The sequence below is a fragment of the Phytophthora sojae genome, assembly GCF_000149755.1.
Source record: "Phytophthora sojae unplaced genomic scaffold PHYSOscaffold_14, whole genome shotgun sequence".
Classification (NCBI taxonomy): domain Eukaryota; phylum Oomycota; class Peronosporomycetes; order Peronosporales; family Peronosporaceae; genus Phytophthora; species Phytophthora sojae.
Window position 1 is genome coordinate 969,719 of NW_009258128.1, and position 19,470 is coordinate 989,188.

At 55.3% G+C, this 19,470-nt stretch overlaps 3 protein-coding genes across 3 annotated transcripts; 1 reads left to right on the top strand and 2 right to left on the bottom strand.

Annotated features, from left to right (window-relative positions):
• Nucleotide 1: 1 nt before the first annotated feature.
• On the bottom strand, nucleotides 2–2,707 carry PHYSODRAFT_431364 (hypothetical protein; the record flags this gene model as incomplete). Its single annotated transcript, XM_009539983.1, has 1 exon — nucleotides 2–2,707. A coding segment is annotated over one exon (2,706 nt), but the record flags the coding sequence as incomplete, so codon positions are not given.
• A 4,016-nt stretch (nucleotides 2,708–6,723) lies between these two features.
• PHYSODRAFT_289135 (hypothetical protein) lies at nucleotides 6,724–10,770 on the bottom strand (the record flags this gene model as incomplete). The annotated part of the gene is made up of 1 exon (XM_009539984.1): nucleotides 6,724–10,770. One exon carries the CDS (start codon nucleotides 10,768–10,770, stop codon nucleotides 6,724–6,726), a length of 4,047 nt encoding a protein of 1,348 aa, XP_009538279.1.
• Nucleotides 10,771–14,529: 3,759 nt separating this feature from the next.
• On the top strand, nucleotides 14,530–18,725 carry PHYSODRAFT_551039 (pleiotropic drug resistance protein ABC superfamily; the record flags this gene model as incomplete). The annotated part of the gene is made up of 1 exon (XM_009539985.1): nucleotides 14,530–18,725. The coding sequence occupies one exon, from the start codon at nucleotides 14,530–14,532 to the stop codon at nucleotides 18,592–18,594; it is 4,065 nt and encodes a 1,354-aa protein (XP_009538280.1). The 3' UTR covers nucleotides 18,595–18,725.
• Between the last annotated feature and the right edge of the window lie 745 nt (nucleotides 18,726–19,470).

The window sequence follows — 19,470 nt, forward strand, 5'->3', positions numbered from 1 at the left end:
TCTTCTGCTCCACCGACAAGCGGCCAACCATCTCGCCAGCAATCGGCGACAACTCCAGCAACTCCAACGTCTCGTTCACCAGGTTCATGCGCTCCTCCTCAGAGAACGTCGGCGGCAGGCGAAGGTTCGCCGAGAACACCAGCGCCTCGTAGATCGTCGCGGCCTCCGAGTGAATGTCCATCTGCTCGCAGTAAGCCGTGATGCGGCTGAAGTTAGCCGGGTTCTTCGGCTCACCGTTCACGATGATGTCGCCCACAATGCGTCCGCCAGTCTTACGGCCGGCAATCACGTCCATCAGCGTCGTCTTACCGGCACCGGTGGCGCCCATGAGCGCCACCATGCGGCCCGGCTCGAAGTGCGCCGTGATGCCGCGCAGGAGCTGCTTCTCCTCACCCGACGGCAGCGTCACGAAATACTCCAGGTCCTTGATGCACAGGTTAGACGGCGTGAACGGGAGACCCGCACCGCGCGCCTTCGTCTGTACGACGTCGCCCGCACCAGGCGTGCGCACCTCCACATACACGTTGTCCTCCTCGCTCGAGTTGTCTGTCATCGCCTTGACGCTCACGCCCTTGTACTTCTCGTAGCGGATGAAGTGAAGTGCCAGACCGTTTAGCGTCGTGAAGAACAGGTAGTAGGCCAACAGAATGCCGATGCCGAACCAGACGTACTCCGTGCCCTGCGAGATCGAGAAGCTGTCGAGGAACTTCTGACTCTGCGCAGGCGAGTAGCGGTCGCTCGAGAACTCCGACAGCATGTTGCTGCGCAGCGCCCAGGCCAGCGGGTTGAACCAGTACATCCAGATCCAGTAGTCCGGGATCAGGTCCGCCAGGATGATGTTGCCCGAGAACAGCAAGAAGAAGCTCACCGAGATACCTGCCAGCGCCTGGCCCACCGTGATACTCGGAGACAGCGAGCTCAGCATCGTCATGTAGGCGCCGATCGCGTGCTGGAAGCACACGAGCACCAGGAAGAACACGATGTACTTCTCGAACGTGCGCGTCAACCCGCTCATGAAGTAGAAGAACGTGCCCAGGATGAACGACACCGACAGGTTCACCGGAATCTGCACCACGGTCTCCGCGATCGCGTACGACATCGTCCGGAAGAAATTGCGAGGACGCTGCTTGTAGAACACGCCTCGCAGCTGGAACGAAATCGTAATCTGCTGCCACGCCTGACGCTGGAACAGCGCGATGCTGAAGAAGATCATGCGCAGGTAGTACGTCGAGCTCACGTTGAAGTAGATCATGCCGAGCACGAGACCAACGATCAGCGCCTCGAACAGCTTGCCCCACAGCAACGGAGGATCGCGCAGCCAGATCAACTTCTGCCGGTTCAGCAGCAGCAGCGTGCTCGGAATGAACGCAAGTCCGAACTCCGACTTCTGCTTCGAACGGGCCAAGTTGGCCACGCTTTTAGCCTTCTGAAAGTCCTCCGCGTTCTCGAACTGGTGCTCGTTGAAACCCTTGCTGATGGCCTCGTGCGTCTTCTTGTAAATGCTGGACTGGCAGAAGAGGTTGTTGAAGTCCTCCGACGTCACGGCCAAGTCCCGCTTCTCCACCCTGCCGTTCGCGTAGCGGTGGCCACGCCCCGACGTGACCTCGATCAGGAAGTCGGCCGGATCCACGCGCGGAGGACAGCTGAAGCCGCGCTCCTCGAAGTAGTCCAAGATCTCCGTCCTCGGGCCGTGGTACACCATGTGGCCCTCGTTGACCATCAGGATGTCGTCGAACTGCTCCACCACCTCGGGCGTCGGCTGCAGCAGCGCCACGATCACCGACCCGCCCAGCGTCTTGCACCAGGTACGAAGCGCCTTGATGATGTCGAACGTAGCAGCGCTGTCCAGGCCCGTAGAGATCTCGTCACACAGGAACAGGCTCTGGCCACCGACCAGCACCTCACCCACAGTCACGCGCTTGCGTTCGCCACCACTCACACCTCGCAGCAGCGCGTTGCCCACCACCGTATCGGCGCAGCTCTCCAGACCCAAAATCTGTAGGAACAGCTCCGTGCGCAGCGCAGCGATCTCTCTCATCTCCTCCGGTTGGTCCTCCGGCCGGCCGTTGACGCACAGGTCGGCGAACTTGAACGTCTCGCGCACCGTCAGCGTCGGGATGTGGTTGTCCGTTTGGTCGACCAGACCCACGAGCTTGATGAGATCAATCTCCTCGCCACGAAGACCCGAGTACAGGATCTGGCCGCTGATCTCCGTCTGCTTGTTGTCCTGCAGCTTGCCGGCCAAAGCCTTCAGGAACGTCGACTTGCCGGCGCCAGGGTTGGCCAGGATCAGCGTCATGGAGCCAGGCTTGATGATGCCGCTCATCGGGTGCAGCGCGTGCTTGGTGGTCATGGGCACCTTCTGCCACGGCGTGAAGATGGAGGCCAGGTGCGACCCCACTGTGCCGTAAGCGCCAGCTTCAGCCGGAACCTGCACCGAGAAGGACAGGTTCTCGAAGCGCACCTCGGGCGTCGGCAGCTGCAGGTTGATCTTGCGCGACAGGTGGTTGTACTTCTTGTAGAAGCGCTCGAGGCCGCCGTTGAGCATCGTCTCGAGGTTGTCAGCCCGCAGCGTACTGTACCGACTGACCATGGTGTCACCGCCGCGGTTCGAGTACGGGTCCTGCAGACTGCGGAAGTTGAGCGAGCGGTACACGCCGGGGACCTCTTCGCCAGCATCGTTCGCCTCTGGTTGCAGCAGACTCATCTTGGACGTCGACTCCGTCGGGATGATCGAGGCAAAGGAGACGAACTGGTTGACAGGTAGAGAGAGGTGTCGCGGCGGGTGGGTCGTTCGGCTGGGTGGTGAGCCGAACGGGGCGGGTGGGTCCTCGGTCGGCCGAGGGGAATCCGGGAGTGAGGATTTCAAGGAGCTGTCGAGCGCGCGGTTAACTCTCAAGCCGTGTAGGTCGAGGTCGACTGGGTCTACCCGCACCCCGCTGTCAGAAGGAGGGACGGAGAGCATTCGTCCTGGTATCTTTGGTCTCATTGGCGCGCGAGTGTTTCCCGCGGCAGTCTTATGATGCCATCTGCGAAACTCGTTTTAAGTGAGGTTTCATTTCAGTCTTTTAGGCTACATAGCTAACGACCAAGAATATGTCCGTCCATCGTTGCCATCTGCGAAATATCTTTGCCTCACAGCTTAAGTACCTAGAAGCATGCAAGTAAGACGCTGGAGGGCAGAGGCGGCTTTCCTACTGTCGGATGTTTAGCATTAAGCCACCAGATTTCATCTCTGATGCAACCAAACCGGTCTGCTAGTCTTGAGTCAATCTCTGGGTAACGTAGCGGCGGTGGTGACGCTGCTGGCGGGCGGGATCTTCTTCCAGTTCGCTGGATCAAGCCTGCGTAGAAATTCGGGTTGGTGGTACCCGCATATTGGGATCCGCCTCGTTCTAGCTAGAACCGAGTCCGAGGACCGCGATGCTGCCGTGCTCTATCTAATCCGATACTGTGGTGTTCATGCAAACAACATTCGAGTTACCACGCGTACACGGCCATTGTTGGAGTGGCTTCTTAACAACCAGTGTTCAATCAGAATGTCACTAGTAGCAGTGATAATCTCACTGATACTAATATAATTATTAAAATATCATCGTCTCTGAGCCAATATCAGTGATAGAATTAATATTCGCAAAAATCACGACTACCAGTCCGTTCCAGATCTACTGGAGGTTTGAGCACGTTTGGCTCGCAATTGGTTAAAAATAGTTGTATGCCCGTGTGATTGGTAGTAATGCAACCGCCTGCTCATAGCGGTTTGACTGATGTGCAGAGCTCCGCACAGCTCGAAAAATTGGCGCCAGGGGAAGCGCTTAAGCTCCAATGATGCTTTCATCGATGAAGAAGCCACCACTGCCATTAACGATTTCGCCCCTCCCCGACCAAGCACCCACCTACCAAACCCAACAAGCTACTCGATGTCGCACCCCAACAAGACCTCGCACCCCAAGACCAAGCACCTTTCGGACGCGGAACGTGCCCTCGTGGTGTCGGCCCTCCTCAACCGAGCGACAGTCGGTGCCCTACCGCGTGGTGCGCTGTCTGCTGCTGCAGACACCTTCGGGGTCAGCGCTCAGACCATCAGCCGTGTCTGGCGCTGGGCCCTGGGCAACTTTCAACGCACCGGGGTGTACGCATCGCCCACAAGAATGCGCAGCACTGGGCGCAGACGTGTCGACCGTTCCCGCGAGCTGGAGCGCCTCCGCGCGGTCGATCCGGTGCGCCGGAGCACCATCCGTGCAGCCGCTCAAGTCTGTTTCCTACGCTGTTCCGACAGGTGAGCATCGGGAAGCTCCGTGTGGAGACGTCCGTTGCCAAGCCCATGCTGTCGGACGACAACAAGAAGTCGAGGATTGCATCTAGTGTGGGGCACGTAAGTGCAGCAACGCATCATTTCAGTGACATGGAAGATGTAGTCCACGTGGATGAAAAACTCTTCTATCTCTGCAAGGTGAAGCGTCGCTTCGTGCTTCTACCGGACGAGCCCAAGCCTGTGCATCGACTCAAGAGCAAGCGTCATATTCCCAAGGTGATGATGCTAGCAGCAGTAGCCCGCCCCGCCATGACCCCATCACGGGCAAGTTCTTTGATGGAAAGCTGGGGGTCTGGGCGTTTTTGATACACGAGCCAGCGAAACGAAGCAGCCGCAATCGCCCCGCTGGAACGCTGGTGCCATATCCGGTGGTCGTCAACAAGGAGGCCTACCGCAAGATGCTGGTGGAGCACGTGCTCCCGTCGATCCAAGCAAAGTTTCCGGGTGCGGCGGACGGGAGGCGTGTCACCGTGCAGCAAGACAACGCCTCCCCGCATATCCAGCCAGACGACGTGGCGTGGAGGCAGGCAGTAAACGCCTCCGGGTGCGATGTACACTTGCGGTTCCAACCGCCTAACAGCCCTGATATGAACGTATTGGATCTTGCTGTCTTCAACGCCCTACAGTCGCGACAAGAGCGAATGGCCGCCCACACCCTCGACGACCTGGTGGCCAACGTGAAGGTGGCGCTGGACGAGCTGCCGCCGGCAACACTGGACGCGGGCTTCTTGACGCTCCAATGCGTGATGAACGATTGTGTTGCTGCTTGTGGTGACAACACATTCAAGATTCGACACATTTCGAAGTCGAAGCTTGCGCGGGAGGGACGACTTCCACGGTGCATCAAGTGCTCTGTTACTACTGCCTCATTTCTGCCTCCTCTCGATCGATCTGCAGATCCTAGTCATAGTGAAACTAGTACTAGTATTTTCCTATAGTTTAGGAACAAGCTAAATAGTGGTACATATCGATAGATTTGGAACGGACTGGTAGTAGTAATAACATCACAGATATTTTCAATCGTTTCGCCAGGGCAAATGTTTCACCAGGGCAATTGTTTCACCAGGGCAAATGTCCGACATCCTTCGTCTTCGCGCTTTCGTCGCTAATGCGTCTTTCTCATCTTCCAAAAACACCACCGGCGAAAAGAACGAGATCCATTGTCACCAAGAGACTCCGCGGAGACATCTCCTTGCTATGCCTGCGTCGATCTGCCTGCGTCAGTCACAGCCTTAAACGCTTGCGAAGGCCGATTCCACGCGCGGAGGACAGCTGAAGCCGCGCTCCTCGAAGTAGTCCAGGATCTCCGTCCTCGGGCCGTGGTACACCATGTGGCCCTCGTTGACCATCAGGATGTCGTCGAACTGCTCCACAACCTCGTCACTGAGTAAAGCGAAATCTGCGAGCTGCATCAAGCGGACCAGTTCATATACTTAGCCACCAGCTCCGCTAGTGTTAACTGACCCTGATCGCGCCTTCTTTTATCGTGTGAGATTTGATCTTTGTGAGTATATCGGTAGATCTCAATAGTTTATCAGCACATTGTCGACGGCTATTGGATGCCTTTAAAAAAGCATGCTTCAGAGATTTATAGAAGTCGTGTTTATTAGTACTAGTACCGTCACCATCAAGACAAGCGCATGTCTAGTCTGGTACATAAATCGAAGGGCTAGTGTGGCCTGCGAGATAATTCGCCAGCCTTCCGTCTCCTCTGGACTTGTGTGGGTATCAACGTATAATTTCTCTAAGCCAAAAGCCTGTTTTGGTGAGTGCATCAAGTCCCCGACCCCCCCCCCCCCCTCCCGTTTCAGGCGAGCGAAACCTAAGAGCTGTATCGCTGCATTGATTTCTGCTATGGGCTCGTATCCGGGGTCCTAGGAATATGTCATGAACACAGCGAGGCGAAACAGTCAGTGTACCTGGCTCCTCATCAGGCGCAAGGAAACTGCACTTCTTGTGAATATCAGTGATGATATCACTATTATTGTAATCGCTTGTCGGTAGAGCAGTAGTATCAGTATCAGTGATACTGTAGTAGCTCAGTGCTGAGTATTAGTACCAGTATCACTGATAGTCCAAAAATCCCCACCCTACATACAACCACCTTCTTTATTTGAACATTTTTTATGTTGCGGTGGCCAAGTGCAAAACATGTATTGAGCAAAAGTACTACGTAGGAGTTCAAATCGGAGGGCGTTTTGGCAGAAAGGCACAATAGAGTACACCTTACATTCTAAGCCCGGTGTAAAATTTTTAACAATTGACATTAATACAGTAGCTGAACTGTATTGCGTTAAAAACTCACTCTTGCAAGGACATCACGTCAAAATGTATTACAAACACAGATCCAGCGAGCACCACTATCCTATGCTAAGCATAGCTTGTTCAGTGTCGCCTACTCCATCACTCTATCTCTTGAGGTGGCTCACGTACTTGAACGTGAGGTAGATGGCCACCTGCAGCACGACCCAAATCACCAGCAGACCAGCCATGAAGCTGTACTTGCGCTCAGGACGGAAGTCGTACGTTTTCTCGATGTAGTGCGCCACCGTCATGTTGGTCGTAATGTTGCCCGAAGTCACGGCAATGATGTCCTGGTTGTCGCCGAACTGCACGCCCACCAGCGCCGCAAGAGAGTAGCTCGACGGCATCAGGTACGTGAACCACTTGTAGCCCGCCTTCATCGCTGTGCGCGGCAGCAGGTACCCCGAGAACAGGTTAAACAAGCACGACAGCGCGCCCACAGCCACGTTCGCCACCTTCTCATTCGGCATCAAAGCAGACATCCACTGGCCCACGTACGTGCACGCCGACGTGTACAGATAGAACACAAACATGAAGAAGAAGTAGTCACCCGGACTCGAGCTCCACCCCACCAGCCAGTACTCGATCGTCACAAACAGCACGATCACCACAATCAGGTACGGCACCTCGGCGAACCACAGCGACAGACTGTACGGCAGCGGGCCGTAGTAGTTCGACATCCGCTCGCGGTAGAACACGGCGCGCTCGGCGCACGTCACCTCCAGCACCGTCATGAGGTTGATCACGCCGATGAAGTCCATGCTGTTGTAGATCAAACCAATGTGCGAGTTGATCTTCTTCACGCTGCCCGCCGACAACTGGTAGAACGTCGTGCCGAAGATGATGGCGAACAGCGGGAAGAGGAACATGCGCATGAAATTGTACTGCGGGTTGCGCCAGTACGTGAGCTGCTGCTTCTTGGCCAAGTGTCCGAGCTGGTTCCAGAAACCCGTCGCGATCGGCGTGTAGTTGAGCGTCGAGTGGCACACAAAGTCGCCCGACGCCTTGGCGAGCTCCAGCGTACGCTCGCGGTTCGACCTGCACAGCTCGCTGTTCTTGTACTCCACTGAGTAGTCCTTCACGTCGCGACCGATACCAGCGCCGATCACCTCCAGCATGTACGTGGCCGGGTTGTACTGCGGACGAATCTGCTCCGTGCCCGGAATCGACTCGAAGTACTCCAACATCTTGACCGAGTCCACGCCGAGGTCACCGAAGTACGCCGTGTAGCCACCCTTCTGCAGCAGAAGCAGACCGTCAAACAGCTCGAAGATCGAAATGCTGGGCTGGTGGATCGTGCACAGCACCGTACGGCCCGTGCGGGCGATCGACTGCACACCGCGCATCACGATCAGAGCCGAACGCGCATCCAGACCGCTCGTCGGTTCATCAAGGAACAAAATGCTCGGGTTGGCGACCACCTCCACGCCGATCGTCACGCGCTTCTTCTGCTCCACCGACAAGCGGCCAACCATCTCGCCAGCAATCGGCGACAACTCCAGCAACTCCAACGTCTCGTTCACCAGGTTCATGCGCTCCTCCTCAGAGAACGTCGGCGGCAGGCGAAGGTTCGCCGAGAACACCAGCGCCTCGTAGATCGTCGCGGCCTCCGAGTGAATGTCCATCTGCTCGCAGTAAGCCGTGATGCGGCTGAAGTTAGCCGGGTTCTTCGGCTCACCGTTCACGATGATGTCGCCCACAATGCGTCCGCCAGTCTTACGGCCGGCAATCACGTCCATCAGCGTCGTCTTACCGGCACCGGTGGCGCCCATGAGCGCCACCATGCGGCCCGGCTCGAAGTGCGCCGTGATGCCGCGCAGGAGCTGCTTCTCCTCACCCGACGGCAGCGTCACGAAATACTCCAGGTCCTTGATGCACAGGTTAGACGGCGTGAACGGGAGACCCGCACCGCGCGCCTTCGTCTGTACGACGTCGCCCGCACCAGGCGTGCGCACCTCCACATACACGTTGTCCTCCTCGCTCGAGTTGTCTGTCATCGCCTTGACGCTCACGCCCTTGTACTTCTCGTAGCGGATGAAGTGAAGTGCCAGACCGTTTAGCGTCGTGAAGAACAGGTAGTAGGCCAACAGAATGCCGATGCCGAACCAGACGTACTCCGTGCCCTGCGAGATCGAGAAGCTGTCGAGGAACTTCTGACTCTGCGCAGGCGAGTAGCGGTCGCTCGAGAACTCCGACAGCATGTTGCTGCGCAGCGCCCAGGCCAGCGGGTTGAACCAGTACATCCAGATCCAGTAGTCCGGGATCAGGTCCGCCAGGATGATGTTGCCCGAGAACAGCAAGAAGAAGCTCACCGAGATACCTGCCAGCGCCTGGCCCACCGTGATACTCGGAGACAGCGAGCTCAGCATCGTCATGTAGGCGCCGATCGCGTGCTGGAAGCACACGAGCACCAGGAAGAACACGATGTACTTCTCGAACGTGCGCGTCAACCCGCTCATGAAGTAGAAGAACGTGCCCAGGATGAACGACACCGACAGGTTCACCGGAATCTGCACCACGGTCTCCGCGATCGCGTACGACATCGTCCGGAAGAAATTGCGAGGACGCTGCTTGTAGAACACGCCTCGCAGCTGGAACGAAATCGTAATCTGCTGCCACGCCTGACGCTGGAACAGCGCGATGCTGAAGAAGATCATGCGCAGGTAGTACGTCGAGCTCACGTTGAAGTAGATCATGCCGAGCACGAGACCAACGATCAGCGCCTCGAACAGCTTGCCCCACAGCAACGGAGGATCGCGCAGCCAGATCAACTTCTGCCGGTTCAGCAGCAGCAGCGTGCTCGGAATGAACGCAAGTCCGAACTCCGACTTCTGCTTCGAACGGGCCAAGTTGGCCACGCTTTTAGCCTTCTGAAAGTCCTCCGCGTTCTCGAACTGGTGCTCGTTGAAACCCTTGCTGATGGCCTCGTGCGTCTTCTTGTAAATGCTGGACTGGCAGAAGAGGTTGTTGAAGTCCTCCGACGTCACGGCCAAGTCCCGCTTCTCCACCCTGCCGTTCGCGTAGCGGTGGCCACGCCCCGACGTGACCTCGATCAGGAAGTCGGCCGGATCCACGCGCGGAGGACAGCTGAAGCCGCGCTCCTCGAAGTAGTCCAAGATCTCCGTCCTCGGGCCGTGGTACACCATGTGGCCCTCGTTGACCATCAGGATGTCGTCGAACTGCTCCACCACCTCGGGCGTCGGCTGCAGCAGCGCCACGATCACCGACCCGCCCAGCGTCTTGCACCAGGTACGAAGCGCCTTGATGATGTCGAACGTAGCAGCGCTGTCCAGGCCCGTAGAGATCTCGTCACACAGGAACAGGCTCTGGCCACCGACCAGCACCTCACCCACAGTCACGCGCTTGCGTTCGCCACCACTCACACCTCGCAGCAGCGCGTTGCCCACCACCGTATCGGCGCAGCTCTCCAGACCCAAAATCTGTAGGAACAGCTCCGTGCGCAGCGCAGCGATCTCTCTCATCTCCTCCGGTTGGTCCTCCGGCCGGCCGTTGACGCACAGGTCGGCGAACTTGAACGTCTCGCGCACCGTCAGCGTCGGGATGTGGTTGTCCGTTTGGTCGACCAGACCCACGAGCTTGATGAGATCAATCTCCTCGCCACGAAGACCCGAGTACAGGATCTGGCCGCTGATCTCCGTCTGCTTGTTGTCCTGCAGCTTGCCGGCCAAAGCCTTCAGGAACGTCGACTTGCCGGCGCCAGGGTTGGCCAGGATCAGCGTCATGGAGCCAGGCTTGATGATGCCGCTCATCGGGTGCAGCGCGTGCTTGGTGGTCATGGGCACCTTCTGCCACGGCGTGAAGATGGAGGCCAGGTGCGACCCCACTGTGCCGTAAGCGCCAGCTTCAGCCGGAACCTGCACCGAGAAGGACAGGTTCTCGAAGCGCACCTCGGGCGTCGGCAGCTGCAGGTTGATCTTGCGCGACAGGTGGTTGTACTTCTTGTAGAAGCGCTCGAGGCCGCCGTTGAGCATCGTCTCGAGGTTGTCAGCCCGCAGCGTACTGTACCGACTGACCATGGTGTCACCGCCGCGGTTCGAGTACGGGTCCTGCAGACTGCGGAAGTTGAGCGAGCGGTACACGCCGGGGACCTCTTCGCCAGCATCGTTCGCCTCTGGTTGCAGCAGACTCATCTTGGACGTCGACTCCGTCGGGATGATCGAGGCAAAGGAGACGAACTGGTTGACAGGTAGAGAGAGGTGTCGCGGCGGGTGGGTCGTTCGGCTGGGTGGTGAGCCGAACGGGGCGGGTGGGTCCTCGGTCGGCCGAGGGGAATCCGGGAGTGAGGATTTTAAGGAGCTGTCGAGCGCGCGGTTAACTCTCAAGCGGTGTAGGTCGAGGTCGACTGGGTCTACCCGCACCCCGCTGTCAGAAGGAGGGACGGAGAGCATTCGTCCTGGTATCTTTGGTCTCATTGGCGCGCGAGTGTTTCCCGCGGCAGTCTTATGATGCCATCTGCAAAATATCTTTGATGCAAAAACTAACACGTATGTAAGTGCGGGCAGAGGCGACTTTCCTGCTGTCGGAGCCTCAGCCAGTTTGCGCTTTTAGATTACAACTCTTTGATACAACCAAACCAATCAGCCGGACAGATCGAATCTCTTGTCGTTCCTACCAATTTACAGGTGGTAATGGTTTAACGATTTCTAGCGTCAAGATCTTAGGCATGTGGTGTATCTTACTTCCAGTCGTGTTCAAAATAACCATTCTTGGTGCGTTTGTGTCTGGCAGGCCACTCTTCGAGGTGAATTCCCTACCACATCGACGGTTTTTATCGTCTAAAGTGACTCTTAGTTAGAGTCGAATAGAGTCCAATCATAGTACCGGTAGTCGGGGGAGGATGGCGTTCAACTCGCAGCTACACGATTGTATGAATACCTCAGAAGCATTATATACCGTTTGGTTATCGCTTCGCCTAGTACTACGACAACTCTACCTCCCCAGTTAATCATCTTCATTCTTTTTCATTAGTCTCGAATTGAGCAACAGTATTCAGCCCACATATATTTCCTTATCCTGTATTCAATGGGATAAGGATTTCGGCCAACATCCTCATACAAAACTGCCCGATCAGCATTGCACGCTGCAAGCCGAGACTCGCCACCAACGAATTTCTTGCAACCGCGGATTGTCAAGACGCCAGATTTCTGGCTCTGTTGACTCGAGTGCTCGTCAACCAGTAAATTCCGCGTCGCCATCCACGCGATGGTTCCAGAAGTGGCAGAAGGCTCTGAACGGAGCCATCGCAGATAGGAGATCCCATTCATCGAAATTTATCAAATACCTGTCTTCGTAGACGATATACCCCAGTCGAATCATTTCGTAGCCGTTCATGAGCACGATCTCGTGAGACTCTTTAGCGCCGCTTCCGTGTTGGTCCGTAGGTAGAATTGGCACTATAGCGTTTGTGCCAGGCGTAACCTTGATGCTGATATTAATGGCGCTTCCATGGCTGCCACTATCTTGTCGATCGCTAGCAGCAAATTTAATCGATAGATGTGAAATTTGCTGATGGAGGTGGGGCAGTCAGTTGGGGTTTACCCAAACAGCAGCAGAAGACATAAGCATTACTATCATAGTACATGTTGGTGGCTTTGGACTTGTCTGTAAATCCTCGACCTAATTACTACAAAATTTGTAGTAATTAGGTCGAGGATTAATAATGGGATAGGAAGCGACGTTAGTGCTGCTATCGCAGACAAATCGGATTATACCGGGAGGGCTACGTAGTAGCCTGTAGGGCACCACCAGCTTTATTTCGTTCAAAAAATGTCGACTGAGTTACAGGTACCTAACATTCGCTGTACTATCCCATGACACCTTTGGCAGCCTTCGCTCAACTGTGACATCACACGTCACATATTACATGGTTCCGCCTAAACCTCCCAGAAACAAAGGTGCGATGGCCCACTCTGTGTGTGGGCCTGTGTGTGATCGAAGCCAAACGGTGTGGTAAATTACCCAGCTACGTAATTTACGAGTGGATCATGGACATCCGAGACGACGTTATTGGCACCACCATTAGATCCAGCAAAAGCTAAAAAAAATATACATCTAGCCACTTCATGTTTTCACTTGAGAAACGCCCTCCCGGTTTAAGCGCTAGCGATCTAGTATCCGTGGTACGTTATCCGTGGTACGTTGACCCCTCTTGACATTTAACTGGTATATTTTCTTGAAACCGGTACGACTCCGGTGCCGCACTGGGCCCTCCATGGGCAGTTTGAACCGGTATGAGTCAGTAACATATATCGAACCGGATGGAGTGAAGTAAAATGAATGATTGAAGCGGACGGACTACTCTAGTAGCAAGCATTTCATTTCTCTACGAGCTACAAGCAGATCTCGAGCAAGGTTCGTTTCATTACTGTCTAAAAAAAACTACCAAGTCGTATCTTGCTCTTCGCCCTTGAGCAGATGCTGCGCCTGCTTCGCAGCCGCAGGAGATGACCGTGGATCATAACAAAAAATATCGTAAAAAAGTAATAAAGGGCTTTATCACAAAAACCTCCTATCCCAGCCTTCGCGGAGCCCTAGTCACAAAAGAGTCGATGTATACGGTATACCTCAACCACTGTATACATTCATGTACCACATATATGGTACTCGTGCATGTGATCGCAAGTCGGTGTTGACCGGTCAAGAGTCTGCGCTGCAGCACAATTAAGAGGACACCCCTCTGGCGTTGGGGGTGCGCCCGTATCCCTTTGCAGTCGCGGGCAACTTCTGGTTGTGTGACTTGCCGACTGCTGGCGGGCTGAGATCACCTAGAAACTACTAACACGATAGCAAGTGCAAGATTTATGTCGCCAACCTAAGTTCTTCTGAGCCGATCGGCACAAGATAGCCAAAGCTGTACGGGCCGGTGCGAGTTCGGAAAGTTGTCGATGGATACTGCAGGTAGACTACATGATGTAGTATGTATGAAGGAGTTGGGGCCAGTACAGCTCCTTTTCTTGCCTCTAAAGAGAAGTTCGGTCGTATTTCTCATTTGGCAGTGACGCAGGCCTATAGCTGGCTAAGAATCGGCATGTGAGCTCATGCGGTCATTGGCTCGCAACTTATTGCTGATACCAATCGTCTGCACGTACGACGGTCACCTTCACCTGAAGTTCAGGCCGATGAATCATCGAGACCCTCAACATCCTCGGGATCACCTGTATGGTTACATCGAAAACCAACCCCAGCAGCACGACTGCGGTAGTATTGCGACGATGAGGGTCGGAAGCAGTTTCATGAGCTGTCCGTTCCGTCATGCCTGCGACGGGCACCACCTTCCTAGCTCGTTTTAGCTTTGTCGGATGAACGGAGGGCGGGGTCTGCAAAAAAAAGTCGAGAGCGAACCCAGTATTTGAGAGTGGCGACTGCATCGCACCTGTAATTATGCGCGGATGTTGCCAGAAGCACTGCATCAAGGGTTGTTTGTCGAAGATCGCCATTGTCTTGTATCATGAATGCTCACCACAGCTATCGGATGTCTTGCGACTCGCAATGCGAGGACCCACGCCTGAGTCGTGTCGTCTGTTTACAAAAAGTATGGTTGTACGGCAAGACGACGAGTGGAGGTGGCAAATGCTGGTGCTGCTTGCGACGATCCGGCGCCGTACTTTGATGGAAGTTGAAGTCATAACTGTCGCCCCATAGCGAAGTTCATACTCGGACAGGCGCATGCCCAAAACCAAAAAATGGGATGTATGACTACACAAAGTGAGACTTGCGAAACCATTCGGCAACGACCCGCCCACCTCGAGCAGTTTTGTTGAGCCCCAGCTCTCCGCCACCCACCTGACAGCTTCACTCTGCGATTTCCTCCGCGCCTGCCAGCCTCCCAGTTCAGCTCAAGCTCCAGAGAGACCCACCGACAGACAGTCGAATTGTTTCCCAGGAGCGCCATGCCGACGGAGGACAAGCGCAGTTTGTTGCAGCCGGAGGCCCCGGCGGCCACTGAGGAGGTGCCGCAGGTGTACCGGTCGCTCAACTTCCGCAGCCTGCAGGACCCCTACTCGAACCGCGGTGGTGACACCATGGCCAGCCACTACAGCACGCTGCGCACCGACAACCTCGAGTCCATGCTCAACGGCGGCCTCGAGCGCTTCTACAAGAAGTACAACCACCTGTCGCGCAAGATCAACCTGCAGCTGCCCACGCCCGAGGTGCGTTTCCAGGACCTGTCGTTCTCGGTGCAAGTGCCGGCAAGTGTCGCAGGCCACAACACTGTGGGCTCGCACCTGGCCTCCATCTTCACGCCGTGGCAAAAGGTGCCCATGACTACCAAGCACGCGCTTCACCCGATGACTGGTATCATCAAGCCTGGCTCCATGACGCTGATCCTGGCCAACCCCGGTGCCGGCAAGTCGACGTTCCTGAAGGCGATGACCGGCAAGCTGCAGGACAACAAGCAGACGGAGATCGGCGGCGAGATCCTGTATTCGGGTCTTCGTGGCGACGAGATCGACCTCATCAAGCTCGTGGGTCTGGTTGATCAGACGGACAACCATATTCCGACACTGTCGGTGCGGGAGACGTTCAAGTTCGCCGACATGTGCGTCAACGGCCGACCGGAAGACCAACCGGAGGAGATGCGCGACATCGCCGCACTACGCACGGAGCTGTTCCTGCAGATTTTGGGTCTGGAGAACTGCGCCGACACTGTTGTCGGTGACGCTCTGCTGCGTGGTGTTAGTGGCGGTGAGCGGAAGCGTGTGACGGTCGGTGAAGTGCTTGTCGGTGGTCAGAGCCTGTTCCTGTGTGATGAAATCTCCACGGGTCTGGATAGCGCTGCCACATTTGATATCGTCAAGTCCATGCGAACATGGTGCAAGACCCTCGGCGGTTCGGTGATCGTTGCGTTGCTACAGCCGACACCCGAAGTGGTCGAGATGTTCGACGACATCTTGATGATCCACGAGGGTCACATGGTCTACCACGGGCCAAGGACGGAGATCTTGAGCTACTTTGAGAAGCTCGGTTTCAGTTGTCCGCCTCGTGTCGACCCTGCTGACTTCCTGATTGAGGTCACGTCGGGCCGCGGCCACCGCTACGCGAACGGTAGCGTCGAGACCAAGAATCTGCCGGTCACGCCGGAGGAAATGAACAATCTCTTCTGCCAGTCGGACATTTACAAGGCTACGCACGAGGCTATCAGCAAGGGCTTCAACGAACACCAGTTCGAGAATGCCGAAGACTTCAAGAAGGCCAAGAGCGTGGCCAACCTGGCGCGCTCGAAGCAGAACTCGGAGTTTGGTCTGGCTTTCATCCCGAGCACTCTGCTGCTGCTGAACCGGCAGAAACTCATCTGGCTACGCGATCCGCCGTTGCTCTGGGGCAAGTTGTTGGAAGCTCTCATTATCGGTCTTGTCATGGGCATGATCTACTTCAACGTCAGCTCGACGTACTACCTGCGCATGATCTTCTTCAGCATCGCGCTGTTCCAGCGACAGGCCTGGCAGCAGATCACCATCTCGTTCCAGCTGCGTAAGGTCTTCTACAAGCAGCGACCTCGCAACTTCTTCCGGACAACCTCGTACGCGATTGCCGAGAGTGTGGTGCAGATCCCGGTGAACGTCGCGGTATCTTTCGTTCTCGGCACGTTCTTCTACTTCATGAGCGGCTTGACGCGCTCGTTTGAGAAGTACATCGTGTTCTACCTGGTGCTGCTCTGCTTCCAGCACGCCATCAGCGCGTACATGACCATGCTGAGCGCGTTGTCACCGAGTATCACGGTTGGCCAGGCCCTGGCTTCGATTTCCGTGAGCTTCTTCCTGTTGTTCTCCGGTAACATTATCCTGGCCGACCTGATCCCGGACTACTGGATCTGGATGTACTGGTTCTCTCCGATTTCGTGGGCGCTGCGCAGTAACATGTTGTCCGAGTTCTCAAGCGCCCGCTACACTGATGAGCAGAGCAAGAAATTCCTCGAGAGCTTCTCGATCAAGCAGGGCACGGGCTACATTTGGTTCGGCATTGGCGTTCTCGCTTTCTACTACTTCTTGTTCACGACGCTGAACGGCTTGGCGCTGCACTTCATCCGGTACGAGAAGTACAAGGGCGTTAGTGTGAAGACCATGACGGACAACAACAACGCTACTTCTAGCGACGAGGTGTACGTCGAAGTCGGCACGCCGAGTGCCCCCAATGGGACTGCTGTCAAGTCAGGCGGTCTGCCGTTCACGCCGTCTAACCTGTGCATCAAGGACCTGGAGTACTTCGTGACACTGCCGTCGGGCGAGGAGAAGCAGCTTCTGCGCGGCATCACGGCGCACTTCGAGCCGGGCCGCATGGTGGCGCTCATGGGTGCCACCGGTGCTGGCAAGACGACGCTAATGGACGTGATTGCCGGCCGTAAGACTGGCGGACGCATTGTGGGCGACATCATCGTGAACGGTGAGCTGAAGAACCCGGCCAACTTCAGCCGCATCACGGCATACTGTGAACAAATGGATATTCACTCGGAGGCGGCTTCTATCTACGAGGCGCTGGTGTTCTCGGCGAACCTGCGTCTTCCCCCTACGTTCACGACGGAGGAGCGCATGAACCTGGTGCACGAAACGCTTGAGCTGCTGGAGCTGTCGCCGATCGCTAGTGCTATGGTGGGCAGTCTGTCGGTTGAGCAGAAGAAGCGCGTGACGATCGGCGTGGAGGTGGTGTCGAACCCGAGTATTTTGTTCTTGGATGAGCCTACCAGTGGCCTGGATGCGCGTTCGGCCCTGATCGTGATGCGCGGTGTTCAGTCGATTGCCCGCACGGGCCGTACGGTGCTGTGCACGATCCACCAGCCCAGCATTTCAATCTTCGAGCTGTTTGACGGTCTACTTCTGCTGCAGAAGGGTGGCTACACGGCCTACTTCGGTGACCTCGGTGTGGATTCGGTGAAGATGCTCGAGTACTTCGCTTCAATCCCCGGCACGATGGAGATCCGCCCTCAGTACAACCCAGCCACGTACATGCTTGAGGTGATCGGCGCTGGTATCGGCCGCGACGTCAAGGACTACTCGGTGGAGTACAAGAACAGCGAGCTGTACAAGTCGAACCGTGCGCGTACTCTTGAATTGGCTGAAGTGTCGGAAGACTTCGTCTGCCACTCGACACTCAACTACAAGCCGATTGCCACTGGTTTCTGGAACCAGCTTTGTGCGTTGACCAAGAAGCAGCAGCTCACGTACTGGCGCAACCCGCAGTACAACTTCATGCGCATGTTCCTCTTCCCGTTGTTTGCCGTCATCTTTGGTACGACGTTCTACCAGCTATCGGCAGCGAGTGTCAAGAAGATCAACTCGCACATCGGTCTGATCTACAACAGTATGGACTTCATCGGTGTCATCAACCTCATGACGGTGCTGGAGGTGACGTGCGCCGAACGCGCCGTGTTCTACCGCGAGCGGATGTCGAACTACTACGGCCCGTTGCCGTACAGTCTGTCGCTGTGGTTCGCTGAGATCCCGTACCTCATCGTGGTGATCATCATGTTTGTGACGATCGAGTACTGGTTGGTGGGCTGGAGCGACAACGCCGGCGACTTCTTCTTCTTCATGTTCGTGTTCTATCTGTACACGTCGGCGTGCACGTACGTGGGCCAGTGGATGTCCGCGCTGATGCCGAACGAGAAGGTGGCGAACGTGGCTGTGGGTGCGCTGTCGTGCCTGTTCAACCTGTTCTCGGGCTACCTGCTACCTCGTACCGCTATGAAGCCGGGCTACAAGTGGTTCCAGTATGTGATGCCGTCGAGCTACTCGCTTGCTGCTTTGGTGGGTGTGCAATTCGGCGAGAACCAGGATATTATTGCGGTGACCGCGAACAACGTGACCAAGCAGATGACTGTGTCCGACTACATCGCCAACACGTACGACTTCCGGCCGGCCAAGAAGTACGACTTCATGGTCGGCCTCATTGTCATCTGGATTGTGCTGCAGATTGCCATCTACCTCACGTTCAAGTACGTAAGCCACTTGAAGAGATAAGCGACCAAGCCTCTGGGGAGAAGATGGCAAGACACTGTGCGCTCTTTTCGTCCACAGAAGCGAAAAGACCGGTTGGTACTTTCCGTCATTTGCATGACATACACTTGAATTCATTTTCATACTTCATCTTTTGTTTTGTTTTGGGTTTGCATCTCTGTCGGGAAAGTTTGGCAAATGGACGTCGCGAGACCATGACCTGGATCATTCGTTGCCGCACCGCCACAAATGCTCCAGGTCCTTCACAGCATGCGAGTTTGACGGCACACAACAGTGGATTGCATCGCCCATGAGCCCGTTACTATGAAATTCATAGTATGAATGCGACGAATTCAGAAACCCAATCGGTAGTCGAACCATTCAAGCACCTTGGCATTGGTCATTGTCGTGGAGGTAGCATGCCCGCGAAGTAGATAATATAGTAGTATATTTATATTTTATTCCTACAAGGGAGTATGAACTCATATTGTAAATACGAATGATATTAATAAATTTGTGGTATTATTCACAGGTCGAAGACCTGTGCTTGGCCCCGGCAAAAATCTTGTAACTTTCCAAAACCGTGTACCAAACTGAGTCTATCTTTTCTTAATGATACCCGTCGATAAATGCAAAGATTATGCATATTATTTACCAAAGGTTGACACTAATCGTTTATTCTTTACCAAAACCTGCATTCAAACACTTACAGACGCTCCAGTTCACTATGAGTCATGGCTTCGCTAAAGGCGAATCAATTTGCGCCATAATCGACCAAGCTTAGCTGAAGATGATAAGTATGAGCTCATATTGTAAAATATGAATGATATTATTAAATTAGTTGTATTATTAATATATGTTATGTATAGTACTTGTGGTTCCGGCGACGTAAGCACGCAC